Raw genomic sequence first — 24,004 nt, forward strand, 5'->3', positions numbered from 1 at the left:
GAGGAAGACAACTCCTGCCTCTCTGTGTTATAGTCACCTCTGTGTGTGTGCTGCCTGCCCTATCACATGAGGATGAAAGCTTTAGCGAGCCACGTCAACACCACCTGCAGTGGGCGCCAAAGCAGCACTCCTGAATGATGGATTGTATTTGATCCGGTTTTCATTTCCTAAAATACAATGATTATAAAACTACCCAGAACAGTCCTCTGACTTGAAAATCAGAATGAAGATATGTTCTAATCAAGTAGTCTTTTCCTGATCTTCATTGTTTAAAATTTGTTTAGGTTTAGATTCATAATAGAATCATTAAGCAAATAATGCATTACAGAGAAAAATGAATATCGTCTTTAAGTTTTTTTATTTACATTTTAGAGTGTTCAGCTCTGTGAGAAAAGGATCGGAATATTATAGATAGGTTTTCTTTTATAAATCCCTCACAGAATACATGTTTATTTAGCATGCCATATCATTCAGTATACAGTATGAAATTTTACATTTAATTATGAATTATGAAGTCTAATATTTAATTATATTAAAAATTGAAAATGTATCTTTTAAAGGAAGACAGATTCTTGGCAACAAATCATGATAAGTTAAGGTTTCACCACTTTTAAGCACATTAAGACATGCTGTAGCTAATCAAGAATGTCAAGTAACATGCACATGTCTTGAATTATTTGTTACAGAAATGTTAAAGCTGAAAGGAAGGAGAAAAGCCAAGCTTCGAACTATTCTGAAACAGAAAGAAACCAGATTGAATTTCACCACCTTTTAGAGAGGTAAATGTTTACTATTTGAAATACAGATATGTTTTGCATGTGAATGTTTGAGTGGTCACACTTAACAGATAGCACACAAAACATTTCTATATATAAGTTGTGAATGCAATGACTATAGACAATTTAATCGTGTGTGTGTATTTATATATACATATATGTATGTATATATGTGTATATATATGTGTGTATGTATGTGTGTGTGTGTGTGTGTGTGTGTGTGTGTTGTGATAGGAGGACAGAGCTAATTTATAAAATCTCTTCCAAAATACAAGGTTGGGAAATTCCAGAAACCAGAATACAAGAGGCCTGTCATTTGAATCTAGATAATCTGACTTCAGAAGCCGCATTCGGTATAAGGTGTTAGAAGCCAGCTGTTTTCTGCTCCACACTTAAACACTGGCTAGCATGGAAACTAGAGAGAGGAGGAGTACAGAGAAAATTGCTCGTCTCAGCCCTCTGCAGCCTGCCTGGAAAGGCCAAATTCAGCTCGAAAACTAGGGTTTCAAAACAGGCTAAAGGATAAAGAAAGATTAATTAGCCACCCATTCCTCTGTTACCCAGCTGTCCTACACAGGATGTTCCCCCAGGTGAGCATTCACTTTAGGAAAATACGAGTGAGGGCACAAATGCTGTTATACCGTGGATTCCACTGTAAGCACACAGATAGGCAAGGCTGTCAGTCCAGGTAAATGAGAAGGCACTGGATTAGCTCTTTTAGTCACACAGAAGCAGGGCAGCCCCGCCCAGTGCTGTGAGTGAGGGGTCGCACTCAGGGCACACTGCTCCATCAAATGGGCATGAGATGATGTACTTCTTACTGGCTTACTTCCTTTCGAGACCCCCTCAAGGACATAACTGGTCTCATTGTCTGCTTAACGGCTGCATGCTGATGTACGAAATAAGGGTTAGGGATGTTTTGTACTCAGTCTTGCTGAGGAGCTCAAAGTCATTTCTAACTCACTACAGTGGTACCTGTGGCACAGCAGTGTCATCTGTCAAGACAGTCATCCCAACAATAGTCTTTAGGAAATAGCCCAGCACATCTGTTAGCTCTATTTCTCCCTCCCTAGGTAGAACTCTCGTTTGTTATTCTAGAATCCTGAATACCTTCAAGCTGTTTCTATCTTCTTTATGGGCTCATCAGATCCCAACCCATTCATACACTCAGGCCCAGCCTTAACTCTTCTATTTTATTTTTAATTTAATTTTTTTATTTCTTGAGAATTTCATTTCTACCTTCCTACTTCCCCCCAAACTCCTCCTCTCCTCTGTCAAGTTCATGACCTTTTCTTCTTTAATTGTTATTGTTACACACACACACACACACACACACACACACACACACCTGCTGAGTCTCTTTGTGTTCTTCATATGTACATGTGTTTAGTGATGACAACTTGGTATTGGATAGCCTATCTGGAGGCTCATCTCTGGAGAAAACTGATTCTCCCTCCCTCGGCAGACATTGATTGACTTATAACTCTTCATCTAGGGTGGGACCTTCTGGAATTTCTCCACTCCATGTTGTCATGTTAATTGATGTGGTCATTATGCAGGTATTGTTTAAGCAACTATATTATTGATATTTCATGACTGCTACATCATGGTCATGTCTAGAAGACTACCTTAGCAGGAGGGATCCATGTTCTCAGACTCTTATAGTTCTTCTGCCTCCATATTCCATGACATTTCCTAAGCCTTAGGTTATGTTGTACATCTTCTAACAGGCTAGACACCCGCTTGTCACCTACTCTCTACATTTTTACCAGTGGTGGAGCTTTGTAGTGGCCTCTGTCTACTGAAAAAAAAAATGAAGCTTCTCTGATAAGGGATGGGCACCATGCTTATTTAGAATACAGTTAGAAATTATATTGGTTTAGAAAAATGGCGATAGTGTGTTCCCCCACTAGGGTCCATGACCTCTTTAGCCATAGGGGGTTAGCCAGGTTTACAATACTCAGCATGCATTCCCTCCTATTGGATGGGCTTTAATTTCAATTAGACAGCTGTTAGTCACCCCCAAGTTAATAATCCCATTGGAGGTGTCTTACTGGCCAATCATTTGTTGTAGCAAAGGCTTTAGAGATGGGTGGGATTATTAATGCCTTACATAGAACCTTGTTATTATGAAAGCTAACCCTCAAGGAGGAGACTTCCATGTCAATTACAGCTTGATTCCTCCAAGTTCTGTGTCTGAAGTATGAGCTGTCTTCTGCAGTTGGGTCTTTTAATATCTGGAGGAAACCTAGGGTAAGGGCAATAGTCTGTGTTGTTTTAGGAGTCTCTTTGAAATCTCCTGGCCAACAACTTGAAAAGAGGTTTTCAATGCCTAACATAGGGGGTTTTGTTAGATAGTCTATGAATTTGGGTGAAAATATCACCCCACATGGTATAACTACATTTGAACTATATAAATGCATACATGCGTAAATTGTGTGTGTACATTTGTATTTTTAAGTAAGCTTATAAAATAATGTTTCCCTTACTGTCTTTTTGCACATCCTTGGTGTTGCAGCTTCTTTCTCTTTCCTTCTGAATGACTCTCCTTTCCTCTCCCCAGTCAAAGTCTTGCCTGAGTCCCTTTTCCCTTTCTCCCTCCATAGCACCCATGTCCTGCTCTTAATGAACTCCTATTCATGCTTTCAAGTCCAAGCCAATGTCACTTCCTTCAATAAAGCCCCTGTAAGAAGGAATCTACTGTTTTCCTTTGTTTTTAAAAGACACTGGCCATTGTTTACAACAGCACTCACTGCAGCATGCTGAGCATCAGTGGATGGCCTGTCTTCACTCTTGACTAGATAGGCTACTCATCCAGGAGTCAAGAGTGTACATAATTCATCTCAGTGCCCACAAAATATTGTGTGAAACTGAGGGGCAGGGGTATCAATGATAACATTTAACCAGGCAAAAATTCTGGTTTTAATCACTTCTGGGGAAGAAAGAAGAGAAACTACTTGGTGATATTTGTGGCTTTGGTGACTTTGGAGAAAGCATGGAACTTCAACTGAAAAAGCCAAGGGATGTATTTTAGATAGAAGGATGAACATGAGTAAAAGTCATAGAAATGGCCAGATGTAGATAAGACACAGACCGAGAAAGTTTGAATTTCTCAAGTCTACAAACCAGAGACAGGAACTGAGAATCTAAAGAATACCCTGGCTCTTGATTCTTCATTAATGGCCAGGCCTTGGTTTCTTTGGTCCTCGTACCTTACTCCTCAAAGCTATCTGTATACAAAATCAACGTGTATGTCTCTTGTTGCAGGTGCACTGAAGTTCTAAATTTACCTTCTGCTGCTCGGAGGCTTTTCAATGAAAAAGGGAAGGAAATTTTTTCCCTGAATGACCTGCAGAGAGATGAACTGGTAACCAAGGGGAGGGTAGGATTGGAAATGTGAATACATGAGCACAAGCTAAGGAAAACCCCCTTCAGTGCAAGGCTTTCGTGCTTACCATCCTGTTCTCTCTCAGAATTCTCACCAAAGAGTCAACCAGCAAAAAGCAATTCTAACCAACAGCATTACTGCCTTCCTGGGCAGTGAGCCAGGCCTGTGTGACTAAATATGATAAGTAAATACATGTTTATCATGACTCTTTAAAAATGACACCTTTTCTCCACTACAGAACCTAAGGCAGGCCAATTATTTTACTACCTCTGATTTCTACATCTGTTGCTGAAGAAGATAGATCCTTAATTCTTTTTTAAATCTACGTGTAGTTATTTAATGATTTTTCTTACTAGATGACCAATTTCCTCACTTTCTCAGATTAAAAAAAAAGTATAGCTTTTAATACCCTCTATTTGGAGTCTAGAGGAAGCTGAGAAATAGAAGGTCTTGCACAGCCTAGTCTTACCCACCCCACCTCTGTTTCTGGAATTAGAGATATCAGAATAGTTTAAAACATTCCTTGTTCTGACTGATACCTGAAGTTCCTTGGAAAAAGAAGAAAGATCATACTACATTACCACATCTCCAAGCTGGGCATGGTGGCTCATGTTGGTAACCTAGTACTCCTAGAGGGTGGGATGGAGTTGGGAGTGCATCTGTAGTCAACCAGGATTTAACTCATCGCTCTGTGAGTGTGAAGACTGTAACAGGACCAATTATTAGACTTAGTATCTATGAGAGATCAGGAAGCCTGTTGTTTAAGGAGGAGATACCTAAGAGGAACTTTCCTGCATCCTTGTGCAAAGAGCAAATGAGGAGTGTATGATGATTGCAAGAGGTGGCAGTGGGGTTCTCTTCAGACTGAGTCTCAACGTGTCATTATTTTTTCTTCTCTTTAAGGAGATATATGCCAGGTGTGGTGACAGTCCTACACTCCCAGCATTCAGGAGACTGGGGCTGGATGATTTTGAAGTTCAAGGCTAAACTGGGCTATATAGAGGGATACTGTCAGGGAGAAGCTAAGAAGGATGGAAGAAAGGAGAGAAGAGAATGTATTTAAGGGCATTTAAGAAATAGATACATGGAAAATGAGGCAAAAGTGCTACCTATAATATTATTATCCAGAAATTACACATCCATATTTTGTGCACATTTAGTATTGTTCAATAAGCTAAAACTATCTTAAAAGAGAAATATTAATCCTATATGATTTTAATTGAAATAGAATTCTATACAATTTTTAATTAAAATAAAATTATATCATTTTCTCTCCTCCTTTTTCTCCCAACCACTCTTCCTCAAAGTTCCTACAAGTTCCCCTACTCTCAATTAGTAACCTTTTTTCTTTGATTATTATTGTTTGTATGTATGTGTATGTATAAACAAGACCAGAACAGTGGCAATATAACAGACATGGTAAGATGGAAGGGCAACAATTTCATAGAGTCCTACCCTCAAAGAAAGAATTACAGGCAACTGATGACTACTAAAAGAGGGGAAGTGGCCTCTCCCAGCGATGAGCTCTTTATTGTTTGTCAATTCAGAGTGGCCAGCCTTGAAACTATACACTTACAAACAGCAAAAACAGATCCAGGGGTGTGCATGTGTGTGTGTTTAAAAAGATCTTGATTTTTAATTATGTGCATGCTTGTGTGTCTCTGTGTGAGTTTATACATATATATGCAGTGTCTCTGGAGGCCATAAGTGGGTGTTGTATCTCCTGAAGCTAATTTACAGGTGGTGGTGAGCCACCCAATATAGATGCTAGGAACCTAGCCCTCGTCTCTGCAAAAGTGGTACACGTTTTTAACTGCTAGCCATGTTCCCACATTAATATTACAAGTCCAAGTATGCAAGGCATCTTAATCTTTTTTCCATGAGTGAGGATCTTAGGGTTTGGTGACTATGTGGTTCTACTGAAACACCAGCCACTGACTATATGTAAACAAATGAGCAAGCCTCTTTCCCAGTAAAACTGTATTTACAAAAAGTACCAGCAGTTCACATCTATGCCGTGATCACAGTTGGCTAGCCTCTGATTACACCTGCATGTCAATCCTTCTTTCTTTCCTTCCCTTCCATTTAAAATAAAAAACTTATTTGAAATTTGTAAACTCCTACAGAATTATAGGAGTTGCAAAGAAGATGTGGAACATTTTTTTTTCTGCTCCGTGTTGTGCTGTATGAAAGGTTGGCATCACTGTCAAGCCATGGAAGAGGCCCTGGGACCTAACAGCACACATACAGTTAAGGCTTTGCCGCCTGTCATGTGCTTGCAGAACCAGTGCCTTTGTGGGTAGCTTGTTCCTTTTCATTACTGGGTGGTATTCCATGATACTGCAGTTTGGTTGTTCACCCACTGCAAGGTCCTGAGTGTGATGACTGCTTCTATTCCAAGCTGTTTCTTGAATAAAAGTGCTTCGATCCTTACACACCAGATTCCTGACTCATTTCTTTGATAGGTATATGTTTCATGTGGAGAACACTGGATTAATCCTGACCTCTCCATTGCTCAACAAAGGAAGCAAGTCTTCCTCAGGAGCCTTGAGTCTGACGTTTCCAAGATTAAAACCTTTTGCAGCATGTGCAAGGTGGAAGGTAAGCTTTCAAGTTACCTGCCTTTGATACCCCAACACACTGAATGACATTGCTTTATATTAAGATCATGTTTATTTAAACACCCATGATTCAGCTCTGCATCTGGCTGTTTAGCTCTTTAGCCTCATTTGTAAAGTATATTTACCAGTGTTGCATATTTTATTACCTACTATATTTTAGAAGAGCAAAAAGATTAAAAAAGAAAACTCATACAGATATAAGATTTGTAAGCCCCATGCATTCCCATCAAGGAAAAAAAGGATTAAATGTCCAATCATGTTTTAATGTTGTACCATCTGTTTATGTAATCAATCTCTTAAGCAAGGCTTTAGGACTTTCCAGTCTACAGAGACTCACTTGGCTAAGAGGAAAGAACTTGGGATGTAGATCCTCTTGTGCCTGGGCTCCCAGGCTGAAGACTTTGTCTGGGGTCACTTATATTTGTTCATTTGGCCCGGATAGTACTTTGAGTGGGCCATGTGCTTCCTACCTGGCTCAGCCTCCTTCCTGCTCTGTCTTGCTCTCTGGAACCAGACAGTGGCAGCTGACTTACCTCTGGCTAACAAGCCACCTTATCCTTGTTTGTCAACCACTTTCAGAGCTTTCCAGAAAGCTTCTTGGCAATTGATAGGTCATAGCTGCATCTCTAGAAAGCCAAGTCCATACATACGTAGCCATGAGGGGGTCATGTCACAGAGGCCTGACATTTCTCTAATGTTTCCACAGTGATGCCTGTAAAGTGAAATAGGATTCCTTGTACTGGTTTCTGATATTCTCTGCCTTCTACCTCTGCCCTGCAGGCCAATTGTGAAAGTTAAGCTCTTTATATACTAAGTAGGAGGGAAAGGCTTGTGGGAAAAGTATACATCAGTGCTGCATTTCTTGACTTACATGGTGTTGTCTTGGGACGATATGCTATTTGAATGTCAAAACTGTCATTGGCATCTGGGGAGGTAGCTCAGTCAGTAAACTGCTAGCTACTGGATTTGATTGCCAGCACTTTTGTGAATAGTCAAGTGTGGGTACAAGAACCTGTGATCCCAATGCTAAGGACAGAAACTGACTCACTGGTCAGCTAAACCACCTAATGAGTGACCCCCAGATGCCCACGGGGAGCCCTACCTCAGCAAACAAGATGGATGGCTGCAGAGGAACAACATACGGTTGACTTCTGCCACTCCCTCCTCCTGCTCCTGTCTTGGGACTTTTGCTTTTCTCCCGTAGCATCTTTCTCTTCCTTATGAGCTTCCTCTTCCCATATCACAGTAAGGAAAGACCATTATCCCACACACAGAGTTTTCCACACATCTTTCACAGTACTGGATTTCATGGTTGAGTCTGAATCCCAGAGAACAATCTAAAGACATAAATGTAAATCCTATAGCTTATTTGAATCATTGGAATAGAGAATTATTAGATTAACCTTGGAAATACCTATTATTACTAATTTTGTCTAAGTATATCTTGAGAGGAAAGAAGTGGCAAGCATCCCTTTATTTATTTATTTATTTATTTATTTATTTATTTATTTATTTATTTTTGGCTTTTTGAAACAGGTTTTCTCTGTGTAGCTTTGCGCCTTTCCTGGATCTCGCTCTGTAGCCCAGGTTGGCCTCGAACTCACAAAGATCTGCCTGCCTCTGCCTCCCGAGTGCTGAGATTAAAGGCGTGCCCCACCACCGCCTGGCGCAAGCATCCCTTTAAATAAAGTCCAATTTCTTAGTTTAAAGGATACCCAAAGGCTGAAGGTTTTGCACTTGTGTGTGTATATTGAATTCTTGATGCTCTTCGGTCATGATTAATATGTCTTTGCAATTTGTTCATTTTTTTTTTCTCAGCTCTTGTTTTAGAAGTCCAAAGCGAGCTTGTGTCTGGGGGCAAGCTTGCTGTGTGTCAACCTGTAGCCATTTTGGAAGAGGAGAAGCAAGTGAAAGGACCAGAGGGAACTCAGATGCAAAATGATGCCTTAACACCAGGAGATGCTTCCAGAGACACGCTGTAAGTAGTCACCGTGGCTGGGAAAGGGACCAGTGCTATGTGACCTCAGCCCTTCCACCTGAGGCAGTATGGAGCCCATGCAGGGAACTCAGAGAAGTTTCTGGAATTCCATCACTTGAAGACACAGTATTTACTTAGGTTTTTGACAGATTAATGGAGCTAGAGCTTTAATTATAACCTTTATCTACTTTCAGTGATGTAGCTACAATGTGATGATTTTTAAAGACAGTATCTTAGAATCACACTTTCCTTTTCTTTCTTCCTCCTTCCTTCTTTCCTCCCACCCTCCTCCATCCCTCCTCTCTCTCTCTCTCTCTCTCTCTCTCTCTCTCTCTCTCTCTCTCTCTCTCTCTCTCCCCCCCCCTCCTCTCTCTCTCTCCCTCATCATGTCTTGTCCCAGTAAACATCAACTCATTCTGAGCCACTGAAATAGCTTTCTGGAGGATCTCCATAAAGCCATCCTTTCAAGTCCTCTAAGGTCCATCTGTAGACAGCTATCTTGCTAACATGTCAGCCCTTCACACAGTGCTTCAGTGAGTGCCTAGGCTGACAAGTTGAGTAATCATCAGGCCCTCAGCCCTGCCTGTCAGTGACCCCATCATGGTCATCCCCACTTGGCACACTTCTTGCTGTCTAGCATGCCAAGTTCTAATAGGTGACAGCTGTGACCTGAAGGTAGCATATTCCTAAGGTTCGACACAGATGCTTCTTTCTTTCTGCCTCAAGTTCTCTTTCTTGTCACACACTTACCTGTGGTGACTTCACTAGTTTTAGACGGCGCTGTACATGGAGATGTCCTGTCAGACCTCCTCTCCCTGATCCTTCTTATCCAACTTGGGGCCTCAGTGTGAGAGGACTCCACATGCTCTGCAAAGGCTGAATAAGGGAAAGACTGAGTTCATTCCGGACAAGGCCTTAATCCTCTTCTCCTGCTGTAGGCTGTGGAGATCAAACTCAAGTTGCCAGTCCCAGTGACATGAGCCTGCACCTGCTGAGCCACTGCTGGCCCACCTTGCTACCAACTTGTAGGAAGCTGGTTTCAGGAAGCTCCTTTCTTGGTCTGACAAGTGATTCATCTAGCATATATCTCAAAGCTACCACAGGCACGGGGAAGCAGTTCTTGCTTTCAGAGAGTTTCTCCTGTGTGGCATCTCCCTAAAAGTTAGGGAATTGGACATAAACTTTCCTAACAACCCTTTCATTCTTCCGAAGAATGTTTCCTCTGGCCTCTGAGTTACCAGGCTGCATTTAGACAAAACAGAGTGAAGAAAACGAAATTATCTTCAAGAGCAAATATCTGCCTTGTTAATCAGTCACAACAAGGCCTGGAGATGAGCGAGCTCATAGAACCCAGAACACAGTGTGGGTCTCACCCAAACACCCCAGGCAGGCTTTGTGACCCACGCTCCAAGATTCCCAAAGTCCAGGGTATCACTGGCTCACAAGGCAGTTCATTCTGCCTTGATGACTGTACTGGCTGGTTTTGTGTGTCAACTTGACACAAGCTAGAGTCATCAGAGAGGAAGGAGCCTCAGTTGAGGAAGTGCCTCCCTGAGATCTAGCCATAAGGCTTTTTCTCATTTAGAGATCAATGGAGGAGGGCCCAGTCTATGGTGGGTGGTGCCATCTCTGGGTTGCTTGTCCTGGGTTCAATAAGAAGGTGTGTTGAGCAAGCCAGGGGAAGCAAGCCAGTAAGCAGCTCCCCTCCATGGCTTCTGCATCAGCTCCTGCCCTGTTTGAGGTCCTGTCCTGACGTCCTTCAGTGATGAACAGCAATGCTGAAGTATAAGCCTAGTAAACCCTTTCCTCCTCAACTTGCTCTTTGGTCATGGTGTTGTGTCGAAGCAATAGAAACCCTGACTGAGACAGATGACTGACTCCTGGAAATCTCTGTCCCTTGAGCTCCTGCTTCCCTGGGGTGAGCTCCACTTCTAGCTGACTTTAGCCCCCACTGATTAGCGTACCTGGCTGTCCTTCTTTGGATATCACTTTCACTAGTTCTCTGAGCTGTGTCTGAGGACATCGTCTTCTGTATCCATTTCACTGGGGTTTTGTTTATTTAGTTTTTAGTTAGCATGAGAAGTCATGGGTTTGGCTCCAGTGTTTTCATACATTCGTCTCATCATGTGTTACTCTTGTTCATCTCCTCCCCTGCTGCCCTTCCCCACCCTCCTTCCTGCTCTGACTTGGTCACCTTCTTCCCAAATGTCCCTGTTGGGCTTCCATGTCACATGTCCATTGCCTTCTCTCCTGGTCCTTCCTCCCTGTATGGTAAGATGGCTTTGATGACAAGACTCCATGTTAGAAAGCCACTGTGCGATGTCTCTGGAATCCCTCAGTCTGCATCTTTGGAGGATCTAGCGTGTGAGAATTGAGATGATTTAAGGAAGGCTATCCATAAAGCAAGCTCTGAGAACATAAATCTAAAAGGGACCTTTTCTTTTCTTTTGGAGATCATAATTTAATTACATTTCTTCCTTCTCTTTCCTCCATCCAAACCCTCCCATATACCCTTCATCACTCTCTTTCAAACCCATGGCCTCTTTTTTTCACTATCACGTGCATATATGTATGTACATATATGTCCCTAAATATAACCTGCTCAGTCAGTATGTTACTTGTATGTATGTGTTCAAGGCTGAAAGGTGGGTCTTTTTCATGACCGGGTTCTGCGGAGAGGTGTGTGGCAAAGTCTGTAAGCAGCAGTGTGGAGAAGAGCCTGGGTACTGAGGTCTGCATCCCTGCTGATGGGAAGCAGGTTCAGAGCACAGCACGTGGCGATGGCGTTCTCACTTTCTCACAGTATTGCAGAGGCTGTCCCCTCCTAGCTCCCGAGCCCTGTGTGGAACTACCTCCCTAAGTACTCACTCTGTCATATCAGCATCTTCCTGTTCCTCACATGAATCAAATGCATTCTTGACCTTTGAAATTGTGTTCATCTACTTGGTTCTGATTAGAACGCTCTTCCTCACATAGCCGGCTTCTTCCTAGTGCTCAGTTTTAAGATGACTGCTGAGAGGACTCTTCGGCTCCATTTCTGAACTGCTGCAGAGCCCATCACATGCCTTCCCACTGCCATATTCTGTTTTCTTCCGCAGGGGAACTAGTTGTGGTTATTCATTTCCTGGTCTGTTATCTTTCCTTTTCCCAACAAAATTTGAGCACAGTGAACCGAGACCTTACCTGTCCTCTTCATTACTGTACCCCACACAATGATGTAAAGTAGATGTTAGATAAATATTGGTGAAAGGAACGAATAACTAGTGGAGGACGCATCTTATGGATAAGCGATTTGGTTCATTAATCACTTAAACAAGATAGATTTTTACAAAGCTTTTCTAGAATTGACTTGACTACATTTGACTTGACTACCAGGACTAGCAAGGGCTAATAAACCCCAAGAAGACTATAGGACACCTGCTTGTATGCGGAGGATGGAAGACTGTCTTTTCTATTTCAAACACAAGATGGCACTAGTGTATTTTCAACAACTGGGATCTGCTGACTTGGGAAGCTGCTTATGCTCTGAAGGAGGTTGCACTCCAATCTCACACCCATATGCAGTACTGGCCCTGGCACTTGAAATGTGCAAAGCCAGATGCGTTAACACCAGAGTTGCCCTGGAGGACTTCAGTCATTTGATAATGCTTGTGGTTACATCAAGTTATCACCACTACCTTGTTGATCATCGCCTACCCCAGAGAAAGAACTTTATTTACCCAGTTGCACAGCAGGCCTGAAATACACTTGCTGTTTTGCCTGTGTGTTTATTCCTCCTTGGCAAAACAGTCTTCATAATGTTGTGTCCTAATTTCACTCAAAGCAAATGTGTTCTAAAAGCAACCTGGACTTTGGAATCCATGGATCTGAAAAGTGGCTGCTGCTCCTGCCCACCTTAGTCTTGAGTATTCAAACCGTCACTATTATATTCTGAAGTTTCTATGTACTTTTCTCAATTAAAAAGCATGCATGCAGCTGTGATTTGAGTCACATTGGATTCCTCTATTGAGAGGAAGATCCCTTAATATCATCTTCAGCATAAACATGCAATCTGGTCATTTGGGCTATACTGCTTTAGACAAAATTAGGACCCACCTAAGCACCAATGTGAGGAGTGTAATTTCATGTTCATTATGAATTGCTCAAACTATAGTTTAATGGTCTTAATATAACTTTGAAATATAATACATGGACCCATTTTCTAAACTATAATAAAAATGAATGCTGTTACTTATGCGATTGAGGGGTTTTATTTGTAGGCTTCTACTGACAATCTAAATTGTGCACCAGTGAGCTGTGGATTTCCAAACCTAGACACCCCTATGAAAATAGGATCTACAGAAGTGCCAATACCCTGCAGGCTATGGTCAGGCTACAGCTGGAGTCTCTGTGAACATACATCAGCATTCTTAGACTTGGCTTTGCCCCTGCATCTTGACAGAGATTCACATGCGAGAGCCCATCTCCGCATGGAAGCCTGTTGCAGGATGCTCAAGTATGCCTGGCAGGACCCTTCGTACAACCTTGCTGATGATGACAGCCTTCCAAAGAAAATGGAGAAACAGTTCTTTGAAAATGTGCAGCCCCAGAAGAAACACAGGTAAAATTTACAAGGGATTCCTGTTGGAAGGTTATGTCTGGCCTTAAACCCCCTCATCCTGGTACAAGCACATTACTTAACATTTGTACTTCGATTGGCTACTGCGTGTGCCAGCATGCACATTTTTGTCTTGTGATGCTGATCAAAGCATTTGTGACTGGTGGAAAGAATAAGTTCTTTACCACTCAGCTCCCTGTGCAGGCTGACATGGTATCTTGGTATCTGATGGCCTTTTTCTACTAAACAGTCGTTTCATCCACCTTTGACTCCAGTGAACTCAGAATAGAATTCGAACCTCTGTGTTCATTGGATGAGTGTGTGCATAAATTACTAAACACTCAAGTAGGATGTCCTTAATGCCTTTAAGAAACTAGGAGAATACATTTTTTTCCTTTTAAACATTTTGTTCTGGTTGTCATCCAATGAAATGTCGGGAATACAACATACATTGCATTTTTCCATAATTTTTAGACATTTGCTTAGCATTATAGTGGGTGCTAGCACATGTGAGTTAAACAATTACCACAGATTTGGAATGCACACAGAGAGGACTAACAGAGCTCTTTAGATTAATATGTCAATGTATTTTGATGTTTATAATGTGTCATGCATCTGCTTAATGTCTTATGGTCCTAAAGTAAGAGATTTCTTTCAATTAGCTTCCTGGCATTTCCTTATTCTGTTATGATAGTTCGTCACTGAAATTTTGGAGACCAGAACCCACAGCAAGAAGAAAAAATACTTCAGTTCCCACAGAACACCATTATTTCTCTCTGTTTTCACTCTGCATGCCTCCTTACTTTGTTTGAATTTCACCTTTTCTTCCTTAGCTGTACTGCTCTTCCAGATGAACTTCCTTTCTCTTAACTGGCAATTTTTTCAAATGTTGTCTTAGATAAACTTTTATTTCTTTCATAAAATAAGCTCAAGATTCTACTTTAATTTTTAATTAATGTGTGTGTGTGTGTGTGTGTGTGTGTGTGTGTGTGTGTGTGTGTGTGTGTGTGAATGTATGCCATACGTGATTGCAAGCTGATGGAGGCCAAAACAAGATGTTGGATCCCTGGAGCTGGAGTTAGCAGTGTCTGTGAGCTAGCTGTTAGATGCGGGTATTGCAAACCAAGCTCAAATCCTCTAAAGGAGCAGCCAGCACACATAACTGCTGACCCATCTCTCCAGCTGCAGGTTTCTACTTTCTACACCACTGTTAACGCACACTGTTGAAGGCCTTGCTGCTGCTCTTCTGGTTTATTTACCACTGCGAGTCAACAGCCCACAGGCAGCTGTGACCAACAGAACTCAGCATCTCTGGTACATATACTTCCAGGGCCATTTTCCTGTCACTCACAGAGTTTTCTTTACCGTAGCCACTTCCCAAAGCACAGTAAACTGCAGAAGCTACGTCATCAGGAGTTTGAATACAGAGATGGGCAAATCATTAGCCTTGCTGCTCCTCACCTGGTTCTGGGTATACAAGGCTCGAAATCCCGGTCAGGCACAGAGGTTGTTTTGGTGGAGAAGAAATCTGATGATGGTCACCAATGCTGGACACATAAGGAAGAAAGCAGGTAAACCTACTGAATTGTGTGGTTTATACATCAAACTGGATGGAATAATGGCTCAGTGGTTAGGAACACCAACTGTTCTTCCAGAGGACCTGGGTTCAATTCCCAGCCCCCACATGGTGGTATACAGCCATCTGTAACTCCACTCTCAGAGGATCTGATGCCTTCTTCTGGCCTCTACAGGCACTGCATGCACATGGTACATATACATGTACTCAAGCAAATACTCATACACATAATATACATGAAACTGTGGAGGAGATCCTAAGAGTTCTGGCATGGTCTCCACACTGCAAGCAGGAATATAGTCAAGGGCCTTGGATTTTCTATTTTACTTGGCTGGAAATTCTTTATTCTTGTCAAAGAAGAAACAGAATAGGAACTTTAGGTAAGTTACACACACCTTAACAGTGGTTAGATTCAGAGAAGAGATCATTTGTTACTTAGTTCTACCTGGCCATTGCCTGAAGACTAGATACTCATCTAATTTATCTTTGTGACAGGAAGAAATCAAAACATGAATTCGAAAGTATTCCCAATTTTGAAATATTTTGGGACCTTTGTTTACTCAATCCCCGTCTCTCCTCACATGGGTGTCTTCCCAGTTTTTCATTCATAAAAATAACAAGTGATTTCTAATCATACAGTAAGCATTGATTCCTACTTTATCAAATGTATTAACCTAATTCAGGCCAGGTGTGATGGAGCACACCTTTAGTTTCAGCACTCAGGAAGCAGAGGCAGGCAGATCTCTGTGAGTTCCAGGCTAGGACAGCCAGGGCTGTTACACAGAGAAACCCTGTCTCAAAAAACCAAAAAAAAAAAAAAATCAGTGTTTGACCTTGGGTCCAGATTCAAAATGTTTTGAACATTTTCTTAAGAAGATCAGAAGAAATCTAAAACAATTTGGCTATTTGATTATATTAAGAAAATATTGTTAATCTTGTTGCATGTGATAACTGGTCAGTGGTTGTGTTGAGATACACAAAGGGGGTCCTGGTCATTTAAGTATATATTATATTTAGAGATAAAAATACAAGATATTTCAGTCAGCTTTATTTGGGGCATTCTAGCAAGGGGCTAGAGAGAGGGCTCATTGATTAGGAGTGTTTGTTGTTCTTGCAGAAGACCAGAGCTCAGTTCTCAGCACCCACAGAGGAGTGAGCCCCAAACTATCTGCATTTCTAACTCTGGAGGATCCAACATCCTCTTCTGGCCTCCATGGGCACTTGACCACATATGTGCATGCATACAGCAGACATGTATTTATTGAGTAAACACAGAACTAAAAAGAATTAAATCATAAATATTAGCAAAAATAAAAATATTGAAAGTTGAGATAAATGGATGAAACAAGACAGAATGTTGACAATGTTTAGGTTCATGTTTCATTCCACATGAAACATCTTTGTTTTTGTTCATGTTTGAACATTAATTTAACAAGAAAACATAACTTCCTGGTTTTTGGACTGCTCTACCTAAGATTCTACCATTACATCTAGTGGGGCTCTAGCGAACTCCTCAGTCTCTTGCATACTCTACAGGATGTATATTTGGGCACCTGTGCAAAATATTTCTTCATGGGAAGACGCTGTGACTTTCACTATATTCCCTGAAGATCTGCACTGCCCATGGCTGAGGGCTCTGTGCTTTGAGGGAGGTTGACTAAGCTTTAGGAGGCAGCATCGGCAATCCCGGCATGGCAGGAAAGGAGCTAGCTCTACTCTGCCAGTTCCAGAATGAGTACAGCAGACAGCAAGGCATAGTCATTGGTTGTGCGTTCGGGCACCCGGAGAGTGACTTGCTGGACTGAGCTGCTAGGGGTGTTTCTTTACTCCATCCACCAGGGCTTTGCTGTCTGTGCAATGAGGAGCTAGGAGAACAGGCTTTTCTTCCTGCAATGACTACTTACATGGACCGTAATTCACTCAACCAGCCGACACTATTCACTAAAGGAAAAATTCGCCAAGGGGTTACAGTCCTTCACATTTACAAACTCAAATGCAAGGTACCCGATTTCATAAAAGAAATGTTATTACATCTAAAATTCATACTGACCATGGCACAGTGATGGTGAATGACTCCAGGTCCCCACTCTCACCAGTAGACCGGTCATTCAGTCAAAAACTAAATAAAGAAACTCCGGAGTTAAAGAATACCATAAATCAAGGACCTAACAGACATCTACAGAGCATTCCCCCAACACTAAGGAATACAGCGTCTTCTCAGCAGCCCATGGGACTGTCTTCAAAACTGACCACATATTAGAATACAAAGCAAGTCTAAACAAATTTAAGAAAATTGAAATAGCATCCACATCCCGACCACCATAGAGTAAAGCTAAAGGCTGCTGAAGGCATCGTTTTAGGGATGGAACTTTAGCAAAGACCTGAAAAGATCCAGATTCCTGTTCCTATGGAGCTAGCATCCTTGAGCTACCAAAATAGATACTATATTTAGTGAATCTTTCTGCCTTGTTCTTGTGAATTGTGATAAAGTCCCCATGATTGCTTTTTTAAATTGAAAATAGATTTTTCTCATATGATATACTCTGATTATGTTTTGCCCTCCCCCAGACACCCCACCTACCCAAATCCACAGCCTTTCTTTCTCTTTCTCTTTACAATATGGACAAGATAAAAACAAACCAGAATAAAACAAACAAACTACCCAGAGGAAAGGGGGCAAAGTAAAAGCACAAGAAACAAATACAGACACAGAGACACACATATTCACATATACAGAAATCCCTAGAAAACATAATATTCATACTTAGATCTGAATGGAGGCATGGCTAATGAATGCAGCTGAATATACATAAGGGGAATGACTACGTGACTCTGACTTGAGCAAGCTTGGAAGTGCTTCCACGGTCATTGTGAGAGGGCTGTGGTTCTGAGTTCTCTTTAGCACTGTCATCAATCCTTCTGGGTGCTGGAGAGAAAGGAGCAGAGAGTGTGGTTAAAGAAAAACAGCAAGAGAAATTTATCTAAACTCTGTTAGCTGATGGGCTGTGAGCAGCACTGCTTTTGAAAACTCTAGCCATGGGTAACACCAAAGTCTCCTTCAGTCTTCTGGAACTCCACAACTTGGCCATCTTGAGATGGCCATGGGACAATGAGAGGTAGTTGGTGGGAATAGTTGGCTGTTATAATGCTTTTGTCTTTTCTCATTTTGACAGTACTTTTGATTGGTGTTTGCCAATAGCAGAGAAGTATTTCTTTTCTATAGGAAGCCTGTGCTTATGAAGCCTCTATATATCAATATATATATATGTATATATGTATATAGATAGACAGACAGACAGATGATAGATAGATAGATAGATAGATAGATAGATAGATAGATAGATAGATAGATAGATAGATAGATTCGTAAACCTGTGCTGATGCAGCCTTTTTACACGGAAATTCCACATGAAGTTTTTATATACCAAATAGCAAGGTGGAAACAGTGTACCCCAATGTTATCAAGATAAGCATAACTTTAAATCATTGTTTCAAATGTATCTATTCTAGGTAGTAAAATGTAGAACAGTGAGGTAGCTGATCTTGACATCTCAGTGGGTCACTGCAGAAAATCAATGATCATACATTCATTTGAATGTTGTTCAGAGCACTGGCTTTTCTTCCGGAGGATGCTGGTTCTGTCCCAGCACACACACACACACACACACACACACACACACACACACACACACAGGGATTTACAATCATTTATAATTCCAGTTTCACGGGATACTCTTCTGACCTCCATCTGCACCAGGCATACAAATAGTGCACATATATACATGCAGTCAAAACGCACATAAAAGTAAATAAATTAATCTTTTTAACAAAATCAACATAGGTGCTAGAAAGATGTCTAAGCAGTTAAGAACATTTCCACTCTTCCAGAGGACTGGGGTTTGGTTCCTAGCACCCGCATCTGATGGCTCACAACTCTAGCTCCAGGGTGGTTGACTCCCTCTTCCAGCCTCCAAGGCTTGCACAAACACAGAAATATGCACATGCACAGGCACACAAAATAAGATCTTCATCATTTTCAACACATATCTCGAGCTTTAGGGAAATCTGCTTTGGAAACACAAGAATTTAATGGAAAATATATACTAAGATTTGTTTTATTTATTATGTGTCTCTCTGTGTGTAGGTATGTGCACACAGGTGCAGGTACCTGTGGAGGTCAGAGAAGGTGCTTAGAGCTTCTAGAACTGGAGTTACAGATGGTTGTGGGTCAGTGTGGTCGCTGGGAACAGAACTTGAGTAAGAGAAGTATGTGCTCTTGACTGCCGAACCATCAATCCATCCCCAGTAAAATACTTTTAAAAGCCACAGCAATGCATAATTATAACTAATGACATCCCTTATAATACTTACTTTTATATGTATTAACTCGTTCAACTTCCACAGGATGCACATTATCCCAATATGCAAATGGGTAAATTGAAACACTGAGTTGCTAATCCTATGCAATACTAAGAGATGGACTCAGTATTCCATCCCATGCAGCATACTCTAAAATCCATTTCTGCCTCTACACTGCTTCTCAATAACAGCAACATGGGCAATAAAGATATATCAGTGTGGGTATAATATAGAGACAGAAGCCACATCATGATTTAAATAGGGGAAATAGATTATGAGGAATAATTAAACTATGATAAAACATGAACTATTATTTATATTTTGTATAAATTATTATAATGGATATTGGATAATAGCCATATCAGACTATCAAAACTTATTTGTTCTGATAAGCTGGTGAAACCTAAAGAAACTTGGGTTTCTTCATAGCAGAAACGTATAGAAATTCCATTTATACTAACCATAGTATGGTACATAGTGGGACTAATTCTGTCTTCTTAAGGACCTTTCACCTGGTGAGTAACCCCGACCTAGTGCTGGCAGTGTCTATGACGAAGGCTCAGAATGAAGCCCATGGCTATCCAGTTATCATTCAGGTAAGTTATGCACAGGCCAACAAGAAGCTATGCTCTTTCATGAAGCTGCAGGAAGGCCCCGGGCCTCTTTGTTACAGAGCAAAGGAATAGCTGTCATAGAACGTTATTTCGAATGTCACTGTTTAAAATACTTTTTGTAATAATTTGCCTAGACTTCAAATTGAGCACACTGAGATACCTCAGTTTGGTTCATTCTGACCAATGGTGATTGTAGGCTTGCTGATAGTCAAGAGTGGGGGCAGTTACTACAGCCGCACACAGGCAGGCATGAGAAAGTGTCCCAACAGAGTCCATGGAGCTCACAACCTCAGGGGGTGATGGCTCTTTGGTGCACCTAGATTCACTGATGAGGAGCACAGGCAAGGTCCCCTGGATACTAGAGAAAGAGACCTTGTCAGTCTTTTGGGAGGTCATGATCCCCTGGTGGTAATTCTAGTAAGAAACTCACTTGCAGTACCTGTAATGCAGGCTTCATTTGAGTTTGGGTTAAAGACCCAGGAAGCTCTTTTCTGTCATCTTTCCTTCTAACCAAACACATACATGGATGTGTGATTTTCCTTGATAGACCAGGAGACAGCTTAGGAACTCGCAGCTCTGCATCCACCGTCTGTAACCTCCACCCTAGTTTCCATGGAACAGAATAATTATCTCCAAATAACATTTGTTTCATTCCATGTTTTTAGTGAAGAAACTTGTTTTGCAGTTTGGAGTCCCAAATCAGCACACGGCAATCTGGGCAGATTCTAAAGCTTGCTTAATTAAGTCCTCTGTCCTCATGATAAATAAGAACTCGGCATTTATACTGAAGAAACACACAAAACATTTCAAGTTTCCTATCAGGTGCCTTTTCAACACAGGCCACGGTGAGGGCAAACTTCATGTGGCTGGATGCTTGATTCCTTAATCGTTTTTATAACATTTGCAGATATTAATGTCACCCCCAATGTGTCTTACTTTATAAGGAATAAGCTTAATCATAAGGTAATTTGGATTAACTTTCAAGATATCTTTTCATTACTAGTACTTCTATTTTTATGTATTAAATAATAAGTTTGTGAGAAAATATTCATGTATTTGTAAGTGGAAAGGAGCCACTCTGGGTTAATGCTTCTAGACCTTTTCTTGTTGCTTGAGAATTTAGCCTTTGGTTCTCTAGATCTTGGAGGGAGCTTGTTGTCTTAGTGCTAAGAACTTCTTTGCTGTTATCTCTTACCAGGTACAGTAATTATTATAAATTATAAAATTCCTCCTGGCATCATGATATGCTTTCCTAGAGCTAGTCTACCAGCTTATGTCTTTTTACTTACACTTGAGATAACTCAACAATGCTAGTTACATAACAAAATCACATTCTATAACAATATAAAAGATAGAATTAAAATACGTCTCCTGTTTCTGTTGTGTATTTAGCTGAATTAAAAAAAGAAAAACCGCACTTCCTTGAATATCCGTCAAATAAACATTGAAATGCCAACAAATTGCTGGGTTTTTTTTTTTCCCACTTAGTAAATTGGTGTTTGGGGAGATGTTGTGCGTGCATGTTTGGTAAGAGCATAAAAACAAGATGGATTCACACACTGTTGGGAAAGGAGACAGTCAAGTAATCATTCTAAAAAATGCTTTCTTGGTCAATATCATAATCTTTTAAATGACCTTAATCAATGATCCTTCTAGAAGTTTTTCCTAGAAGATTTTCATCACACACACACACACACACTTGTGCATATTATTCTGTTGTCTTATTTACTAGAGGGAATGTTTAAAAAAAAAAAAAAAAGCCCTGCAGGTTCAACTATTTAGGAATTTCCCAAGCATAATTTTTCTAAGAAGAAATGACTAACATCCTTCTAAAATGTCAGAAAAAAAAATCACAAAATAGTGTAATTACAAAATTTTAATTTTTACTGGTTTTGTGAATCAAATACATTTAATGTCATTAAATTATGTGTGTAATTCGCAAATATTGATAGTAATCGTCATTTACAGTAACTTAGGAGTAATTGTCTGTGTTTCTAAATTTATAAATAATAATAATAAAAAAAGCCTGCTGTGCCATCTTAGAAACTCACCTGTCTACCGGAGTCCGCATTTTGTCCCTCTTATTTCCTAGAGATACAATCCACACAGCAACGGGGCCGCTAATCAGAAGTGGCTCTACATGGAAAGTCAGAGAACATTCAGAGCTCTTTACAGCACCGCCCTGGATAAGGAAATCACAGCGGCGAACTCCTCTGGCCTTTGCACGTCATCTGTCACTAAAGAAAACATCGATCAACCTGTAAGTAGTTCCTTCTTCCCAAAGACAAAAGAAAAATAGGGTCATTTAATAAAGGAGGAAGTTTTCCCCAGTGGGAAACCTTAAATTTATACAGGGTAAACACTAATTTGTTTGTTTCAGACAAGGTCTTGCTACAAAGGCCAAGCTGGCTTCTGACTTGCAATCCTCCTGTCTCAGCCTCCAAGGGTGGGATTACAGGTGTGCACCACTATGTCTGGCATAAATACTAATTTTTGATGAAATCACTTATACTCTGGGATTCTAAATAGAAAAGAATGAAAGATAATTATGAAAAGTAAAATAAGTTATGTACTCTATCTAAAACTACTTGTTTTATTGTGGAAAATTTCATACATATTCTAAAGCAGCCACTGGTGCAGTGAATCTTGATTTACCCATCACGTATAATCAGCAGTCATTAAGATTTGGTGACTTTTGCTAATCCCAGATGTGATATGATTTTACCTCTAAATTAAGCATACAATTTTATAATTCTGAACATTTTTGATATAAAATACTATGCCATTGTCATGATTAATTAAATAAACAATGATATTTGGGCAATATAGTAAACTAATTTTTAATCAAACTTTCTAGATTGTCCTAAAAATCCATTTTCATTGTTTGTCAGTTTGAGTCAAGACTCAAAGAAGGCACTCAGGTGGGATCATGTTCGCAGCCTGGTCCACTGTCAGGCAGCATGCTCTGCATTTGGGTTCGCTTTCTTGTATCATCATCTGACTTGCTTCTCTTTCTCCATGATTCCTGTAAATAGGATGCACACTAGAGTCATCATTAGACCTTGCTTACCATTTTCTGCAGGACCTTCATGGGTTTCCATGTGTGTTTCACATACTTAGGTCTCTGAAGCCTACATATGGGTTTCCTGTTTTTAATAATGCATTTAGTAGTTTGAAGTAATTTCTTCATGTCCCCATATTTGGAAATTCCTCAATTTCTATTCATCTCATGTCATCATTGTGCTTCATATCAGTCAATTTTATCTGATTATACTGTTTTCTCCACATCAATTAGCTAAAGATTTAATAAGACTGTTACCTCACTAAATAGATATTTCACTAGCCAAAAATACAGTTTGAAAGGAAAGGCAGAGTAAATACCTGATTCTTTCTTGCATGTCCACTTGTCTGTTGTAACAGCACGTCAACTGGAAAAAAAAAAATTCCCTGTGATGTGGCAATTCGGGCTGAGCTCTGCTGGCCAGCTCTGCTGGTTTTGACAAGGGCCTCTTGAGTCATCTTGTAGTTGTTTTAGTAGTATGGGGACTAGGTAGTGCAAAATGCAGTCTCTCAGATGCGTAGTGGTTGGCAGGCATTGACTCTCCAACTGCTCCACCTCTCGAGAAGCTCGAGAGTTCATTGTGACCCTCAAGGCTCCAACCATAGCTATAGAGCCCAGGCCCTACTGCGCACGCTCCTCTCATGCACCTGCTGACCTCTTACCCTGTTGTCATTGGGCCAATGTCAAGGACATAGCTTTTTACAGCACTGCCCTGGATAAGGAAATCACAGCAGCGAATTCCTCTGGCCTTTGCACATCATCTGTCACTAAAGAAAACATTGGTCAACCTATAAGTAGTTCAGAGAGGAGATAAGGAGAAAAACCACTGTACCTCCTGACCAGAGGGGCAGTAATGCCACCAGTCAAAATGGCACACAAACAAGATTGGAATGGTTTTATTATAGTCATCTTTAGAAATAATTTGCTTTACTAACAGTCACAATGGTTAGTTTTCAAGTCAATACCTACCAACCATAATTAATTTCGGATGATGTCAAATGAGGTCCCACCCCCATTTCGTTCTTTACTTGTAT

At 40.7% G+C, this 24,004-nt stretch overlaps 1 protein-coding gene and 1 pseudogene across 1 annotated transcript in view; both read left to right on the plus strand.

Annotated features, from left to right (window-relative positions):
* The window catches only part of Dcdc1 (doublecortin domain containing 1), a gene marked incomplete at its 5' end in the record, with an annotated part of 409,318 nt that overhangs the window by 350,912 nt on the left and 34,402 nt on the right, over positions 1 to 24,004 (plus strand). Inside the window, 8 exon segments of the mRNA XM_037204436.1 lie at positions 687 to 779; positions 4,044 to 4,143; positions 6,630 to 6,765; positions 8,604 to 8,763; positions 13,205 to 13,363; positions 14,731 to 14,931; positions 19,798 to 19,891; positions 22,002 to 22,169. Of these exon segments, the coding sequence (XP_037060331.1) occupies positions 687 to 779; positions 4,044 to 4,143; positions 6,630 to 6,765; positions 8,604 to 8,763; positions 13,205 to 13,363; positions 14,731 to 14,931; positions 19,798 to 19,891; positions 22,002 to 22,169 (1,111 nt within the window).
* Positions 6,344 to 6,460, plus strand: LOC114699016 (annotated as a pseudogene).

This window comes from Peromyscus leucopus, chromosome 4 (genome assembly GCF_004664715.2).
Source record: "Peromyscus leucopus breed LL Stock chromosome 4, UCI_PerLeu_2.1, whole genome shotgun sequence".
In the NCBI taxonomy this organism is placed as follows: Eukaryota; Metazoa; Chordata; class Mammalia; order Rodentia; family Cricetidae; genus Peromyscus; species Peromyscus leucopus.